The sequence below is a fragment of the Micromys minutus genome (assembly GCF_963924665.1).
Source record: "Micromys minutus genome assembly, chromosome: 9".
In the NCBI taxonomy this organism is placed as follows: domain Eukaryota; kingdom Metazoa; phylum Chordata; class Mammalia; order Rodentia; family Muridae; genus Micromys; species Micromys minutus.
The window spans coordinates 41,831,415-41,850,231 of record NC_137978.1 but is presented as its reverse complement, the minus strand read 5'-3'; the positions used below and the strand labels follow the sequence as shown (position 1 = coordinate 41,850,231).

The window sequence follows — 18,817 nt, the reverse complement described above, 5'->3', positions numbered from 1 at the left end:
AAAGAAAAAAAGTTCTATTACCCAGTTAATGGCTTAATTGCAATATGAGAAAGAACAATGAAGAAGTAATCAAACTGGATCCAGTTTTGTGCCTGTGTGCATGTGTCTGCATGTTGGTAGTCAAGAAAGGTTTCCCTGTAAAAGCTAATTCTGGACCAGGTAATAGTGATCCCGGCACAGGGGGCAGAGGCAGAAGGATCTGGAGTTCAAGGTCAGTCTGGTCTACAGAGTGAGTTCCAGGAGAGCCAGGGATACACAGAGAACCCCTGTCTTGAAAAACTAAAAGGAGGAGGAGAGGAAAAAGGAGAAGGTAGAGGCAGCAGCAGCAAGAAGGGCACGGGCTTGGGAATTCGGCCACACACATTGTTTATTTGCCATGAGGCCTTGGGCTAATTTCTCAGCCTCACTGAGCCTGTCTTTGCTGCTGTAAAATGGAGGTTTCACTACCCCATGGGGATATTTGATGATTGAACAAGTAAAACTCTGAGTCTTGGCTCCACTGGGAAGAGACTTCATAACTTAGCCTCTGTCCCTTCTAGGCAGTACACAGAAAAATGCAGACACCCACACATGCACAGCAGAAAAATTACCTGGATGGTGTCTCACCACTCCCTAAGGGGCAGAAGTGCATAAGCCAGCGTCTTCTTGCTGGTTTTATTTTTTAAGATTTATTTATTTATTATTAGGTGTTATCAGACACACTTGAAGAGGGCATCAGATCCCATTACAGATGGTTGTGAGCCACCGTATGGTTGCTGGGATTTGAACCCAGGACCTCTGGAAGAGCAGTCAGTGCTCTTAACCATCTCTCCAGCCTCCGTCTTCTTGCTGTTTTGACATTTGGATATATTCTCAGTTCCCAAACTCAGTCTCTTCTAGTGTTGAAATCTGAATTCTCAAGTGCCGGCCCTTCCTAGGGCAAAGTCAGCTCTGTCTGCGTTGGCTCTAGTCCCTACAAGTCTCACCCTAAACCCCTTGCTGTCATGCCACTAGACTACTCCCTTCTCTAGTAGCAACGTTCTAGTTGCTAGAGCTTACTCTGGATTCTTGGCTCTAAGAAGACTGAAGCCAGGTGTTGGTAGCAGATGACTTTAGTCCCAGCACTTGGGAGGCAGAGGTGGGGAGCACTGTTTTTATAATGTTAGGAAAAAGATGATGTCCCGGGTTTCGGCACCAACGTTAGGAAAAGGATGAAGGGGGGTGGGGGGATATGCTCCATGGAGGTGTGGTGAGGCCTGGGGGCAAAGGGGATGCTTCTTGGAGACCCATGTTGGGAATCCCTTCCCCCTCGAGGGACCAGCCACGCAACAGTATAGTACAGAATATAGTTTATTCAGGTCATGGGGGCGTTAAGAGGGTAGTAGATGGGGTGGGGGGGAAAGGAATAGAGAACAGAGGCTGGCCATGAGCATGTGAAGAGGGGGGGGATAGAGAAAGGAGGGGCAAGGGGGGAGAGCAAGGGCAAGAGACCAAGAGGACATGGCAGGGGGGGAAGCAACCCCTTTATAGTGTCAGGTAATTGGGGCGGAGCATACCATAACTGTGGGGTGGGGTTACAAAATCCCAACCAGGAGATCTCTGAGTTCAAGGTTCAAGGCCAGCCTAGTATACAGAGTGAGTGCGACAGGTTACACAGAGAAACAATGTCTCCAAAACAGACTAACTTTTTTTTTTAAAGCTGAGATCGAATGGAATCCTCTCAGTCACATATCCCAGACCTTTCTAGTCAATCCCAGAATGACATGGAAAATGGGCTCAACAACTGGCCAGACAAGGACCTGAGTGTGACAGCTGCATGATGGCTTTGTAGGGGTCCTGTCAGGACCCCAGGGCATGAGTGTGTCTTTTGAGGCAAGAGGAAGTCAGACAGGTGGAAGTTATACCAAGCCGTCTTAGACATTTGATATGGTTCTCTGAAGCTTGGTTCCTTGAGTTCCTCAAGACACTTCTGGGGCTCAAGATGGCTGTCAATCCCAACTGCTACTCTACACCAGGTGGCTGATCCGTTCTTCCAGTGCCTGCCCATCCCACAGGAGTTGGGCCAGCCCCACCACCACACTTGAATCTGTATCTACCTGTCAGCCTTGGTAAAGAGGTTTGACTGACATACTGGCTAGAGACAGGTTAGCTGTGTCATCCTGGAAGAGATTAAGGCTAGGACCCCAGGGGCTCCAGGCTCTACCTTGATGAGCTTTAAAGTGTTCTTGCATCCTGTCATTTAAGAAAAGTAGGGAGCTGAGCACATTGTTGGTCATCCTGGTCTCATGCCTGTACATTTTCTTCTAGGCTGCTGAAACATCGAGAAAACATGGTATCTGGAGCCAATCAGGGCTTAATTCTAGTTCTGACAAACACAGTCTTTCCAGACCCATGTTCTCACTGGTAGAACAGAGATTCAATGCTAGCATTTAATGGGCACTTACGTACTGAGCTGTTTGCTTTCTTCAGCAGTGTTCTGTAAATAAACCAGGAAAAAGCACACACCACTACCATCCCCCGCTTGGTGATGAGCATGGGTGGGGTTTAGTCCGTCTCAGTCCATCCTGGAAATTCCATTCTCCTCATCACTGATTGGTTTAAGGATGGAAATGTAACCACTCTCAACAGTGAGATATATGGGATGATCTGGGGTTTTCTGAAAACTTTCCTTTCTCTACTTACATACTTATGTCGTGTGCAAATATACCACCTGGAGCAACTGCAACTCTGAAGGCAGTAGCCAATAATTTAATGACTGAAAGAATGTATGTTGGTCCTTGATGTCTTCATTAAGTATCCAAGTAGCCAATGCTGAAACTCAATCACCTCTGGACCCAAGAGGAGAGACAGACAGACACAATGAGAGAATAAGTGTCCCACCAGGCATGTGAGGGTCAGAAGACAATCTTCCAGGGTTGGTTCTATCTTTCCACTATGCAGGTTCTGGATGAAATGGGTCATCAGACTTGGTGCCAATCACCCTTATCCAGAATCACCTCATCGGTCCCATATGACACTGTTGCATAACTTATGAACTGTCTGTCCATCGATCTCTCTACCCTCACTGTAGGTGAAGTGCATCACTATGCTCTCAGACCCGAGAAGATCCAACTAAGAACTATCAGCTTGCCCGAGGTTCATGCAAGCAAGGGCACAGCAGAAACTACCATTCAGCACTGAGCGTGAAATGGACTACCAAACTTTCATCTGTGTTCCCTGCCGCCGCTAAATTCCTATGCCCAAGATGTCATCTAGGCAGGTAGCTAAAACGTACATAAATTCCAGCTAGCCCCATTGCAAGCCTATAATCCCAGCTACTGGAGAGATTGAGGCTGGAGGATTCAAGTGCAAGTCTTGTTCAAGACCAGCCTACAAGTTCAAGGCCAGCCTACAAGTTCAAGGCCAGCCTAGGCAACTTAGTGAGATCTTGTCTCAGAATAAAGATAACTAGGGGTGAGGCTCAGAAGTGCCACACTTGCCTGTCATGTGTGATGCTTCGGGGCTCCAGAGATGCAAAACATGAATTCTTTTTCACTACCTTTCCTCATTGAAGAAGCATCACTTCCAAAAAGGAATCCAGTGGACCCCAGCAGAGGGTCTGGGGACATGACACAAGGTGCCCTAATTAATGTCTTTCCCATGACCACTTGTCCCCTTCCTCTCTCTCCCCTTTAACACCCCCATCCAAAACCAAGTGGATTTAGAAACTGCTGAGCCATTGAGCATTACCAGGAGCTGCTGTGCCCCAACCTCCACTCAGCTGTTAAGGAACCATGGACTAAGTGCCACACCTCACCATTTTAGCAGGTGCCTGTCAACACTGCAAGTGTAAAATAAAGAGAAATGGCAAGAAATCCCTCATGGGACCAAGGTGAGCATAGACAGAAATCAGACACTTCACTCTGCAGTGTGAACTTGTAAATTTTAAAGTATGCTTTAGATGTGCATGCTTTTTGAGACAGCACACTTACTACTTGGGAAAGGAAATAAATATGTAGAGGTCATTTACTGTGAGCTTTACAAATACAGAGAGAGAGAGAGAGAGAGAGAGAGAGAGAGGGAGAGAGAGAGAGAGAATGACCCAGATATATCTCATGGACAAGGAGAAAGTGGACTAAATACAGCACATCCTTTAAAAACATTTATTTTATGTGCATAAGTGTTTTGCTTTTGTGTGTGTGTGTGTGTGTGTATGTGTGTCTGGTGCTTCAATAGGCCAGAAGAGGGTGCCAGATCCTCTGAAACCAGAGGTAGAGTTGTGAACATGAGGATGCTGGGAACTGAATCCCAGCTCTTTGCAAAAGCAGTAAGTGCTCCCAGCACTTCATCCTCAACTCTGTAAATAGAGCACTTAAAGCCACGAACGTGGAAGAAGTAAAAACACAAGCAATGTTAAAGGACTCTGGATCTTAATGGTGGGCAATAGGCTATACTGTCTCATTTCATTTAAAAACATATATCTGTATATAATCATAGAAAAAGGCACAGTCACACCAAAACATGGAGATGATTGTTCACAGAGTATTAGAATTTGGAGTGGTTTTAGTTTCTTTCCTGCTTACTTCCTGTTTTCATGTAACATGAAGAGTGTTAATGCCCCCCTCAGAACAGAGCAACATAGTTCTCAGGGGAGACGCCCCGGGTTTCAGCACCAATGTTAGGAAAAGGATGAAGAGAGTGGGGGGCATATGGCCCACGGAAGTGTGGTGAGGTCTGGGGGCAAGGGAGATGCCTCTGGGGGGCCCATGTTGGGAATCCCTTCCCCTGAGGGACCAGCCACACCACGGCATAGTACAGAATAGAGTTTATTCAAGTCATGGGAACATTAAGAGGGTAGTAAAGGCAGAGAAAGAGAGAGTAAGAGAGAGAGAGAGAGAGAAAGAGAGAGAGAGAGAGAGAGAGAGGAAAGGAATAGAGAAATAGAGAAGAAGCCGGCTATGAGCACGTGGAGAGAGAGGGGGAAAGGGAAGAGGAGGGGTAAGGGGGGGGAGAGTAATAGAGGCAAGAGGTCAAGAGAGAGAGGAGAGTGCAAGCAGCCCCGTTTATAGTGTCCGGTCACTGGGGTGGAGCATACCTGGCTACTGCCAGGTAACTGAGTGGTGGGGTTTACAGAATCCCAGCACTGGGACCTGGACAAGATCTCTCTTTTCCACTGAATGACTGTGGGCCTAACAAAGTGGTAGAAAGTGTGCTGTGACTGTTTCTGCTGTGGTAACTGCATGGCATGAAGACTCAATTCCTAGGCTTCCCAGGTGCACCAGGAATCTTCTTGCTAGGGCATCTGACCGCTCCCTTAGCTGGAACTAAGAACTGGCAGGAATCCAGCAGCAGCAAGAGCCCCAGACAAACCACAGCTGGGATGTAAGTACTCAGCGACTCTTCCAGAACCACCAAAGTGAAGACAGACACTGGAACAAAAGAAAGAGCACCCAGGAAATCCAAGAACTCAGGGATTCCAGCCCAGGCTGACCCATTCCAGTTCAAGCCTAGCCACCCAACCCCCCCCCCCATTAATCACCCATCCACACCTCTTCCAGGAAGCAGGTCAAAGAATTAGAAGCCCCTCGAGCTAAAGTAGGCCCCAGAGTAGGGGAGAGTCAAAGCAAAAAGATGGGGATGTGAAAACTAACTTTCTTTCAACTCTTTCTTAATAATCCTAAATCTAAATGGGGCCCAGGGGCTCAAGGAGAAAGTGTGGTAATGATCTGGAAATGAGCAAAGCTTTACAAATGAAAAGAATGCTTTAGTGGCAATTATGTGGCACTGGCCAGGGGACGCAAAACAGCACAAGGGGCTTTATCCTTTACAGCAGCAGCTGTCCTGTCTGTACGCTGGCATTTCTTGTTGGTGGAACTCTTGAGAAAGTGCCTTCTAGAGAAATGCTTTGGTCAAGGGACTCCAGCTTTCCTGCTGGCTGCTCCTACACCCACAAGATACATTATACATTATATATAATGTATACATTATGCATTAAGTGGCAGCTGCTATTCCACACCCTCCAGGAGTGAGCATTTATCACAGAGTAGGAGCTCTTGAAGTCATACCACATGCTTACACTGGAACACGGTGTGGCCACAGACATGATGGGGGAAAGCATGTGACAGTGTTACAGTGACCAGGATATGGTACACGACATTTCAAAAACTCCTAGTCTCAAGATTATGGAAACTATGGCAGAGCAGAAAGTGTTTCTAGTCCCAGAAGGGAGGACAGCATAAGGAAAAACAGCTAGATTTTTTTCTATCGTCCCCAGGAAACCCCAGTTGTCCCCTTCCTTACCCATCATGAGTAGGATCAAGAGCACGTTACTGATCTGTTGCAGCACAGGTGGACCCAGGACCAGCAGCAACCCGGCCAGCAGTTCCAGCCAGCCCACAGCTGCTTGGTAGCTCACAGGATCTGGCTGGTAGCCGAACAGCTTCAACGGAAACACCTCAGCAAACTGCTCGAACAAGGCTTTCTACGAGTAGCAGGGAATGCCTGTTAGTACTATTTATCCAAAACTGCAGTGCCTGAAGGCACCACAGAGACCTTTGCCTGGAACCAGCTGCCCCAACAAAACAACTACAAGTCCAGGCCAGATCTTGGTTTAAGAGCCCTGTAAGGAGGGGGATACCCTATGGGACTGACTTTTGCAATCAGGAGCAGACATGCCTAAGTGGAAAAGGGTTTCAGGTGTAGAGATGGTTTTATGTCCTCACCAGACCTTTCCATAGATGATTATCCAGCCTCAAATCCCAGGAGGGAACAGGGCGTGGACCTTCCCATCTAAGGCCAAGGCCTGGGAAAGACCACAGATTCTCTTTGTGCCAGGCCTGGTTTCCCTGCTCTCCAATATTTGCAGGCAGGATGGCTCCTTGGAGAATGACGGACACTTTCCATCTCCTATGCAGGAGTGGGATCCCACTGTGGCAGACACAGGAACAGCTGAGTGTAAAGTAACACACCTTACTCAGACCCTTCCCTGGGCTAGCTCCACCCTCAGGACTGTTTCCTTGGCCCAACAGCAGCCCTGCCTCTCCTACTTTGTCCATGTTGCCTCTACAAGGTTACTCCAGAAGCCCACAGTTGAAATGAATTGAAAAGAAAAAAAATCACGTTTTAAATTTACGATTTTGTGCTGGGCTACAGTAATGGCTATCCTGGAGTATATATGGCCCAAGGGCCACACATGAGACACACCTGCAGAGAGTTTAAGCTGTCTCACTTTTACCATATCTATCCCAAGGAACCCACCATCTTAGGGAAGAAGAAAAAAAAATGAAAGGAGGAAGAGAGGGAGAAGAAGAGGAGGGGCTGGAGAGATGGCTCAGTGGTTAAGAGCACTGACTGCTCTTCCAGAGGTCCTGAGTTCAATTCCCAGCAACCACATGGTGACTCACAACCATCTGTAATGGGATCTGATGCTCTCTTCTGGTGTGTCTGAAGACAGGTATAGTATACTCATATATACATAAAATAAATAACTCTTTTAAAAATAAGAAGGAAGTGGAAAAAAGGAAGAAGAGAAGGAGTAGAGAAGAAGAGGAGAAGGAAGAGGAAGTGGCGTGAGAGGAGGCAACAGGGGTCTTCCACAGAGCCTGGCTTCTCTAAGGGTCTGGAACTGCTGGTGGACCCTCTCGGGATAAGGAAATACAATCGGCACTTCTAGGCTTCCATCCCAGGCTCCGTGGGACACTGAGGAGTCCAAGTTAGATTAGATTACCTTGGGCCTTGCTTTAACTAGATGTGTCATGTTTTGGCAAACTACATTTTACCTTCAGGGCTAGTTTCCAAGTTTAAAAAAGATTTCTAAGGTGGTGTAAGCCGTTAATCCCAGTACTCGGGAGGCAGGAGCAGGTGGATCTCTGCAAGTTCGAGGCCAGCCACTACATATAGTGAGTTCCCAGCTGGCCAGACCAGAGCTACATAATCAGAAGACCAGCTCAAACAAACAAATAAAACCCAAATAAAGTAAAATTCTGCCTCCCCAACCTTCCCAAACTGGAACAATGGGTAGTGGATGTGGGATGAAGAAGGTGCTAGGTCACTTTTTCACTTTGTCTACCTGGACCTCCTGAGTCCCATCACTTCTCCAGCTCTTTATCGGCCTGGGGACATGTTCCGCCAGCAGTGGCAATCCCGTCCCCTCCCACCTGGAGGTGTAGAAAACTGGACGGAAAGCCCAGGTGCCCTCGAGCCCAAAGGCAAGCAGCCCCCGGGAAACCAGCACACGCTATCTTTTTCCGAGTGCCGCTCACCATCTGTTGTGACACGGGAGCCGAGACCTGAAAGAGCTTGGCAGCCCCGGTGAGCACGAAGAAGACGCTGAGCAGAACTCGCAACACGCCTAGCCAGAGCCGCATAGCAGTGCCCAGCCTCATGGACAACTCTTCCTCCCAACCCGGAAGACCATAGTTGTCCCGCCTCGCCCACCCGGTTACGCCCAACTTCCAGCCCCGCCCACTGATGGCCTCTTCCACTAAGACACGCCCACTGAGACCTCTTCTCACACTCTTAGGGTGAGGGGGCAGCTTGTCGGGGTGGAAGGGGGGGGGTGCGTGACCTTGTGATCCGTGTGTGTGTGTGTGTGTGTGTGTGTGTGTGTGTGTGTGTGTGTGTGTACCATGTGACCCAGACTTCAAGCCCACCCTTCTGCTGGAGGAATCTGACACCACCTTTTGTCTCTGGGTTTGCATCAGTATGGAAGCTGTACTATAGCCTTCAGAAAGTTACCTGTACATCAGTGAACCCTACAATTAATGAGCAATAAAGCAGTAACTGTAAGTTTTTCTTGTCCATTTATACCTAAAATACCTGCCCAACTGAAAGAAAAATGAGAAAGATATTTAGAGAATCCGTTACTTGCCTCCACTGGCAAACAGAGGACCAATTTTTTTCCGGTTGTCGAGCTTTTTAACACACACCCAAAAGGAAAATAATAATAACATTCTAAAAATGATTAAACAATGTCCAAGGAATTTTCACAACAGTAGAAAATGATATAAAACGAACACCTCCGGGTACAAGGGCAAAATGCTGACCTGCATACATTCATAAGCCATTTATGGCTGAGCTGCTGAATACTATCTGACCCTTTCTGAAAGTTGGCTACAGCCGAGCATGATGTGCCTGTAATTCCCACACTAGCAAGGATGAGCCCTGAGGATGCCCAGAGGGACGCCAACATAGACTATACAGTAGGAACTAGGCCCGTGAGGACTATATTGCAAGGCCCAGTCTCCAATAAAAGAAGCCCCCATGCCCTAGTCTAGAGGTCCAAAAGAAGCCCTGGGCTCTGCTCTCAGCTTTCCTGCTGCCCATGCTTGCTTGCTGGCCACCTATGTTGATCTGCTTTCTGTCTACACGTAACTCTAAGGGCTAGCGACATGGCTGGTGACTAAAACTGCTGGAGTTTTAAAAGTCCACCTGCCTACTTGGTCATGCAGGGAGGTACTTGTCGCTGGTCTAACTTAACTCCATTTTGTCATGTTTTTCCCTGGATCACTTTCTCCTGTGATTACCTTGGATTCTAGGGAAGACAGAACTGACCCACAAACATGGGCAGTGAAGAACCACAGCTAGCTCCAAGCAACAGGGCAGAGCAGATCACCCCTTAAATGAGGGCAAATACCATGATGATGAGGCCAAACCCAAACTGCTCCCCTAAAGCCCTGGCAGTGGGAACTTCTCCAGAGCCATTTGCAGAACTAGAGCTCAAAGAATGATCAGACTACTGTCCTTACCAAGAAGACCAGACGTCAGACACCCAACCCTCCACTGTTCCCTTGTTCTGTACTAGGTCAAAGGCCCAGTAAGTCCTTCAAACTAAGGTGGTGCTGTGTCGGACACCTTTAATGCCAGCAGTCAGGAGCAGAGGCAGTCGGATCTGAGTTCTGAGCCAGCCTGGTGTACATGAGTTCCAGGATAGCAAGGACCCTGTCTCAAATGAAACCAAACAAGAACTGCTGAGGCCGGTCAATGAATCACCATCTGTTCTTCCCAGCCCAATGTTGCTCTGCCCTTCACTGCTCACCTCTAACTGGTGGCCTGGTCTCTTGAGGAACTCTGTAAACAAGACATTTCCTCTGAAACCCCAAGAACAATCACCGACATAAAGGCTACATTTTCTCCCTTGTGTTATTAAAATTATATATAATTGTGCTCAGTTCCATCCTTCTTAAATCCCTCTACAACAAAGGAAAAATATTAAAACATTTAATCACTTAAAATACAGATACATTAGCAAATTGTATTTTAGGATACTTATACAAAATTTAACACAAAATTATACACTCTGCCGATAAGCAACGAGAATGCTATTCTTTCTCCTTTGCTAACTTTTCTATCCTTGGGACTAAGGATGTGACTGCCAGTCTGAGGGTGGGACTGTACATCTCCAGGTCTCTCTGTCTGGATGCTGTCAAGGCTGCAAAGGCGGCATCACACAGACAGGTGCTGGAGAAGGGCAGCAGCAGTTTCATCGCCTTCTCATGAAGCTCGGGATAACTCGCCTTCGCACTGATCCAAAACTGCGTGACAGACATTGATTTATGGACTGACTGGAATCTCGTATCTGAAGATAACACTGCGAGTTCTTCTTCTTCAGAGTCAGTGAGATTGTTATTCTGGTAACTGGCAAAAGGATCCATGAGCCACAGATTTCCCAAACGCAAGTCCCTTTCTGGTGGGTAACAGTCACAGAGTATCTGAGAAAGTCCTCCCAGGTGCTCACAAACAATGCTAGTAATGTTTCTCACGCATACAGCTGATGACTCTAAGAACTCAGAAAATAGAGGGAACATATCATAATCATTCTCTTGTGCTCGCTTCAACCACATTTTTAGCTTTTTCTTAAATATGTCAACTTTATTATACAAACTGAAAAAAGTAGTCATGGTTCCTTGGAGACTTGAATCTAATTTATTTATAACTGAAAATATATCTGCTAAATAGGCTAGCTTTGCAACCCATTCCTCATCATGAAAATACCTGGCCAAATCTGAATGCTTTTGATTTAAAAATATTTCAATTTCACGTCTCAGTTCAAATAATCTTGTTATAATTCTCCCTCTTGACAGCCAGCGTACTTCAGCATCGAGTGGTATATTCACATGCACAGATCCCATCTCTTCACACAAAACTGTCAACATTTGTGAATCTGAGGCACTGTTCTTTACAAAGCTTAAAATTTGTGATGACTGCAAAAGAATTTCATGTAAACATGGAGATAGCTTTTCGGCTGCTAAGTGTTCACGGTGAATGAAACAACGTGTAAATGTCACTGTATTCTTGGCAATTTCTTGAATTTTTGACCTCAAGCGAGAACACCTGTCAGTCATGCTTGCAGCCCCATCAGTACAGAAACCAACACAATGGCTCCAATTCAGAGACCTACTATCAATATATTGATTTATTAATTCAAACACTTCAAGATCTGTGCTCGGAGAAGGCATTTCAGTGCAAAATAATAATTCTTCTTTCAGATCTCCACAGTCATAGTCAATGAATCGGACATAGCAGAGGAGAAGCGGCACTTCTGTGGCCTCGGACGACTCGTCCACCTGAAGGGCAAACCACCTGGACTCCCGGAGCTTCTGCAGCAGCTGGTCTTCAATGTCCTCAGACAGTTTCTTGATCCTGCACCTAATTGTGCTATTAGAAAGAGGGATGGTTTTCATTTTGTCTCCAGCACTTGAACCCAAAACTTCTGAACACATTTCTACTAAATATGGTTTAATTAATTCTTCAGCAGTTGAGAATGGCTTATTTCTGGCAGCAATTTGGAAAGCGATTAAATAAGAAGCTTTTACAAGTGACTCTTCAACTAGTAAACACTTTGTTAAAGAACTGTTTTGACATTCCATTTCAAGTGATTTTTCCTCAAAAAAGTCTACTGGCTTGTTCTCTAGATCTGAATGTGTTGCCTTCCAATGGTTAGAAAGACTTACTGGCATCACATTTTCACCAGGTAAGATCTCTCCACAAATGACATGCTGTGGGCTTGGAGAATTTTCCTTTGATCCAGAACAGTTAATGAAACCTGCATTGCAAGTCTGGAAAAAGTCTATTCTTCTTTTCTTTACAGGTGGAGAATCAGATTCTTCATTTTTCACAACTGGCAGAGGTAAATCTAAGGGAAATATTTGAATCACTGTTACAATATGAACAAGTACAATATGATATGAACAGATGTGTTATGAAAAACTAGACAAAGATCTATTAGCACAGCTTGACCCAATGTTGCCTATAAAATATAAAATTTAGAAGTTGAAAAGAACATTTAGGGGCTAGAGTACAGCTCAGTGGCAGAGCACTTTACCTGGGATTTGTGACACCCTGAAGCCAATCCTCAGCACCAAGACAAATACATCAACCACATGTAAACTCTAAGGTCAGTCCTGGAGTCTGGCTGTGTTGTGTACACTAGAAACTAATCCCAGCACTCAGGAGGCAGAGGCAGGTGAATCTCTAATGAGTTAGAGGCTAGCCTGGTCTACAGAGTAAGTTCCTGGATAGCCAGCCTACACAGAGGAATCATGACTCAAAAAAACAAAAAGACCCAATAATACAAAAGAAAATGAAAATTAAGCACAAACATCCTAGTTGTCCACAGACCTGCTTTTTACATGTAAAGAAGCGTTACAGAAGTTCATGTAGCAGGTAAGAGTATCATTTCCACAGAAATACAAAACAATAACATTTCCTGAGGAAAGAATTCTCTCCCACTCCTACCAAAGGAAAGGAACACTATTAAAATTCAATGATTAATTTTACCAGAGTAAGCTTTATCTATTTGTTTAGTTAGAGATAGGCTCTTGCTAGTCGGCCCCAAATGGCTTTGAACTAAAGATTTTTCTGCCTCATTCTCCCAAATAGCTGGGACTACAGTAGCTCACCACAACACCCAGGCCCACACTAGGCTTTTTACAGATGTTAGTCTAAGTTATGATTAACAGCAACAAAACCCTGGGACTACCACTCTGTGGTAAAACGCAAAGCCTATTTGAATTGACACATTGGGAACACACACACAAACACAATGCACACACACACTTTAGGCAGAGCTGGCTACTAAAATAACTGAAAAACACAAGGAATATGAGATTAAGGCATTACCATTTTATAGCTTTTCTATGTTCACACAATTTTCTATCACCAACACCCCTATTATCAATTATTTCAGTAACCTATAATTAAATAATTAAATGTAGAGTTTAAAAGAAAGAAAGGAAGAAAAGAAGAAAAAGACTGAACAAACTAAGGCTCAACTAGTAATGCTTTTAAGCAAATATGTATGTCAGTAATTATAAATGGTTTATCTGTATATTTGAAAGAGCAATGCACACATGTATAAAATGTTTACCTTTACATACAATACTTTGTATGCATAAGGATTTGAAGTATACAATCCAGAAATTAATATTTTAAAATCAAAATTACTGCCTTTGCCTTTCTATAAAAAAACATAGCAGAACACAAGCCTTATACAAGGTGCCAAGACACTTACCTGTTTGGCATGCAGCATGGTGGGTATGTGGTCTGCAAGAGGTGGCCTTGGTCTGTGTAACTGGCTTACACAATATGCCTTTGTTCTTCAGAAGCTTGGGGGCCTGAGAAGACTGAAGTCTCTCAGCAGCTACCTGTGCAAGTCCCTAGTTGGAAACAAATCAGTGAACCAGCGTGGTTTTAGTACATTACCAATGACTACGTTGCTATCGTATGAAAAGCAATGTTACCCCTCTAGAAGAGTAGTTACAAACAGCACTCTGGGGGGAGAAACTACCAACACCACTAACTCCTAATTCCTCTAATCAGCATCGATTCCATTTAGTGACTTAAAAAAAAATTCTGGAAGAGCCGGGCATGGTGGTGCATGCCTTTAACCCTCGCACTAGGGTGGGGTGAGGGTGAGGGGGGACAGGTAGTGGGAAGGTGCAGAGGCAGGGGGATCTGTGAGTTCAAGGCCAGCCTGGTATATAAAGTGAGTTCCAGGACAGCAAGGGCTGTTACACAGAGAAACTTCGTCTTGAAAACCAAACAAACAATTCTGGAAGATAGATATAGCTAGCATGGGCAAAGCCCTAGGTTCATTCCCTAGTAACATGGGCACACCCACATTCACACACACACACATATACATGCACTCTCTCTCACATATATATATATATATATATATATATATATATATATATATATATATATATATATATATGTATGTATGTGTACATGCATACACACACTTAAATTATTTTGCCTAAAATATGATCCAAATAAAGAAAAAATTTGGGCTGGAGAGATTGCTCAGTGGTTAAGAGCACCAACTGTTCTTCCAAAGGTCCTGAGTTCAATTCCCAGCAACCACATGGTGGCTCACAACCATCTGTAATAGGATGTGATGCCCTCTTCTGGTGTGTCCGAAGGCAGTGACGGTGTACTTATATACATGAAATAAATAAATAAATCGTTAAAAATATTTGCTGATAAGGGTAATTATTAAAAAAAAAAACTATATCCAACCTCAGACTCCATAAAAATGTATATATAACCATTACTGATTAAAGATCTCAACTGGAAAACACAAAACAGATAAAAAAGTGTGGAGAATTTCAAATGACCAGAACAGAAAGAAACTATTTTTTTTAAATATTTTTAAAATTTATTTATGTGAATACACCGTAGCTGTCTTCAGACACACCAGAAGAGGGCATCAGATCCCATTACAGATGGTTGTGAGCCACCATGTGGTTGTTGGGAATTGAACTCAGGACCTTTGAAAGAGCAGCCAGTGAGCCATCTCTCCAGCCCCTTTAAATTTTTTTTAAAATTTGCTTTTAAGTATATGAACATTTTACCTCCATGTATGCCTGTGCACTACATACATGCCTAGTGCCCATGGAGTTTACAGATGCCAGAAGATGACATCAGATCCCTAGAACTGGAGTTATATAGATTATTTTTAAGCTGCTGGGTGGGTGCTGGGAAGTAAACCTGGGTCCTCTGGAAGAGTAGCCGCTGCTCTTAACTGCTGAGCCATCTCTTCAGCCCCCAGTGACACAGTTAAAATGACAGGTAAATTACAGTGAGGAAAACATATATAGGGCAACTATATTAAATGAGGTGTACATTCCTAAAAACCTGAATAATTCAAAACTAGCATAATTCAAGACAAATTGTCCCACATACATAAAGTAGAAGGATGAATCCTCTGAGCATACAAACTTATAGCCAGTATTGTAGATTGCTAGAAAGTATGGTAGTTTGAATAAAAATGGTCCTTATAGGTCCATAGGGAGTGGCACTAATGAGACACTAGGCCTTGTTGGAGGAAGTGTGGCCTTGTTGGAGGAAGTATGTCAGTGGGGGTGCACTTTGGGGTCTCAGATGTTCAAGCCAGGCCTAGTATGGTGTTTTCTTTTCCTGTAGCTTGCTGATTCATATAAAGAACTCTCAGCTGCCTCTCTAGCACCATGTCTGCCTACACAGTACCATGCTTCCTGCCATGATGATAATAGACGGAATCTCTGAACTATAAGCCAGCCCTAATTAAATGTTTTACTTTATAGGAGTTGCTGCAGTTATGGTTTCTGTTCACAGCAATAAAAGCACTGAGATAGAAATTATATATACTATTTTTATAAACATATGTTGCTATGGTTTGTATATGCTCTGCCCAGGGAATGGCACTATTAGAAGGTGTGGCCTTGTTGGAATAGGTATGTCACTGGGTGTGAACTTTAAGACCATAGTCCTAGCTGTCAGGAAGCCGGTATTCTGCTAGCAGCCTTCAAATGTAGACCTCTCAGCTCCTCCTGCACCATGCCTGTCTAGACTCTGCCATCCTCCCACCTTGATGATAATGGACTGAATCTCTGAACCAGTAAGCCAGCCCCAATTAAATGTTGTTCTTATAAGAGTTGCCTTGGTCATGGTGTCTGTTCACAGCAGTAAAACCCTAAAAAAGACATATGTTAATAATACTTATTAACTATATACAGTAACATCTTACTTAGACAGTTAGTGACACAATTATTAATGGTGCAAGTGACTAATCAGAATTTTAATATGATTTAGTATAAACATGTAATATATATATATATGTGTGTGTACAAGTTAGTTTAATGGCTTTTATTAATGAGTATACTATATGAAAATAATTAGGTAGGTATTATTATCTTACTACAGGATAGGTACTAGGAGTGAGGGACTGAACTGGACAAGCTACTTTTTACAACAGCGACTCCAGGCTAGACCTCATCTAAAAAGAGAACGAGTATGGTCTGAACCCTCAACCAAGGATATACTGATAAATTTCCCATCTTTTGCCTCTTTACTATGCAACGGCAACCCATATTTGGATCATTACCTTCAAAAATAGTAATTACTGATAGAATATGGATAAGTGGGACAGCAGATACAGCCTGCATGCTCATCTGTAGCCTAAAACCTCAGTGGGCTTTACGCCCAGAGTCAGCTAAGACTCATGGTAACCTTTGCCTCACTGTCAGCTCCCTCATCTAAATATATTGGTATTAATTTTGTGTGTATGTGTGTGTATATATGTATGTGAGAGATGTAAGTACTACCTTGTGCATGTGAAGGCCAAAGGACAAGTCTGTGAGCCAGTTCTCTCCTAATACCTTTGCATGGGTTCTGGGGTTCAAAATTGGACCGTCAAGCTTGAGTGGCAAGCGTCTTTACCTGCTGAACCATTTTGCTAGTCTACCTGCTTTTGTTTTATCAAAAATAATTCATGCTCATTAAAACCACCAGTTTTCCCACTTCTTCTGTTCTGCTTGCCTGGCTATAATTTTCTAAGCTAGGCGAGTGGTTTGCCTGGTTTACCATGAGGTTTTGGGTATGACCTCTCATACAGTGTAGGACACACCCTCCTAGTGTAACAGCATGAGACACCACTGCAGTGGTTGGTACCTTGGAGATTTTCATCATCGAACCTCTGTTCAAAGGCACTGAATGTGGGGCACACTTTCAGCTCGAGCAGCGCCATTCTGTAACACTTAAATGACACTGCTATGTAAGACTCTTATCGGGAGCAAATGGTCAACAAAGTCAGTCCAAATCTACCACTGTATGTGTCAGACGGAACAGGTGATGCTGACGAAGGATGATGGGAATTTTACCGTCCTGCTGCAATGATGACTGGCACTGGGCAGCACCAGCACAGTGTACAATCCTCAGGGTTAGCCAGGTCTCCAAGTACACATTCTTGGAAATGTTTTTAAATTTGGGGAAAGTTTCACATTTTTAAAATTTGGGACATACTGTGAGAGATCAAGTAAATACACATTCGGTACTATTTTCAGCCTCATAAAGAGTTCAAAATCCAATGGCACCATGCTGAACTTTCCAAAGACTTTCTAGACTAAACAAAAAATACTTAAATGTAGTAAGAGGAAAAATAAGCATCCAGGAGTTAGTAAGCACTTAAAACAATTAAGGGACCAGAATACAAAATGTACGATAAATTAAGAGTATATCTTTATTAATGATCTAGAGTCCAAAAATATAGTTCAGAACAGAAAATGTTACTACTCAACCGTTTGAAAAAACTAAGCTGTAAACAGAAAAGCATTTATGTAGTATATGTGTATGTGTGTATATGCATATGTGTGTGTATATATATATATATATATATATATATATATATGTGATATTATAACCAAAATGAAAACCCAAGTGAATGGGGATTATCAAGTAACATATTAACAAAAAAACCCAAAACCAAAAAACTCACATTTCCAATGATCTTTGTTGCCTCTGTAGGAACAGCACCTGTTACAAATCAGAACACACATTCATTCCTGAAATATTCATAAGTAAACATTGAAATCAAGGCATTTGGGTTTTTTTTTTTTTTTGGTTTTTTTTTGTTTGTTTTTGTTTTTGTTTTTTATTAAAGTGGGTTAGTCTGGACCAGAATTTCTCAAAAAAATAAAATAAAATAAAGACCAAAGAAACACTATGGTGCTGGAGTAAAGGCAAGGATCCCTACCTCAGGCCTCTGCTACTTCAGTAGAATGCCTGGCAACAAAGAAGCAAGCAGTGGGAGTTGGTGAGAAGGCTCAGTGGCTTTAGTGCTTGGTGTACAAAGCATGAGGCCCTGAGTTCAGATCCCCAGAGCGAATATTTAAAAACAAGAACAACAGGTATGTCTCTGCATCTGTAACCCCTGCTGAGACAGGGGGATCCCTGGAATACAGACCCTTCCAGCCTGGCCAGTCAATGAACTCCAGGTTCACTGAGACCTGGTCTTAAAAACTATGGTAGATTAAGGTGTTTGCCATTCAAACTTGAAAATTTGAGTTTTATCCTCAGATCCCAAGTGACAGTAGAGAACTGACACCCAAAAGTTGTCCTCTGACTTCCACAAACAAAGCCAGGCAGGTGTCTCCCCACATTTGTGCACATATAACACACACACATACATACAATGTATACAATAATAAAGTTTACATTTTCAACAACTACATGGATAGTGATGGAAGACACTAACATCAACCTCTGGCTTCTATGTCCACCAGTCTATATAGAAGTAAGTATATATGTACATACCCCAACCCCCAACACACACAGTTAAAACTGTTCGAATTATTTTTGTTTATTTTATATATATGAGTGTTTTGCCAGCATGTATGTATGTGCACCACATGCATGCCTTGTGCCCATGGAACACAAAGGGGGACATCAGCTCTCCTGGAACTGGAGGTACAAATGATTAGAGCCTCCATATAGCTGCTGAGAGCTGTCCCCAGGTCCTCTGCAAGAGCAGCAGGTGCTCTTAGCTGCTGAGCCACCTCTGCAGCCCATTAGAATCCTTTAGAAAGTTAACTATGCACAG

General features: G+C 43.7%; 2 protein-coding genes across 2 annotated transcripts in view; both read right to left on the bottom strand.

Annotated features, from left to right (window-relative positions):
* Positions 1 to 5,211: 5,211 nt before the first annotated feature.
* Positions 5,212 to 8,324, bottom strand: TMEM35B (transmembrane protein 35B; the record flags this gene model as incomplete). The annotated part of the gene is made up of 3 exons (XM_080921242.1): positions 5,212 to 5,387; positions 6,259 to 6,439; positions 8,220 to 8,324. 3 exons carry the CDS (start codon positions 8,322 to 8,324, stop codon positions 5,212 to 5,214), a joined length of 462 nt encoding a protein of 153 aa, XP_080777368.1.
* A 1,911-nt stretch (positions 8,325 to 10,235) lies between these two features.
* The window catches only part of ZMYM6 (zinc finger MYM-type containing 6), a 39,114-nt gene continuing 30,532 nt past the window's right edge, over positions 10,236 to 18,817 (bottom strand). The window contains exons 12-14 of the mRNA XM_080920848.1: positions 17,714 to 17,751; positions 13,469 to 13,613; positions 10,236 to 12,091 (exon numbers count right to left, since the gene is read on the bottom strand). Coding sequence (XP_080776974.1) covers positions 10,278 to 12,091; positions 13,469 to 13,613; positions 17,714 to 17,751 — 1,997 coding nt within the window. The 3' untranslated portion in view covers positions 10,236 to 10,277. The remainder of the gene's footprint in view (positions 12,092 to 13,468; positions 13,614 to 17,713; positions 17,752 to 18,817) is intronic.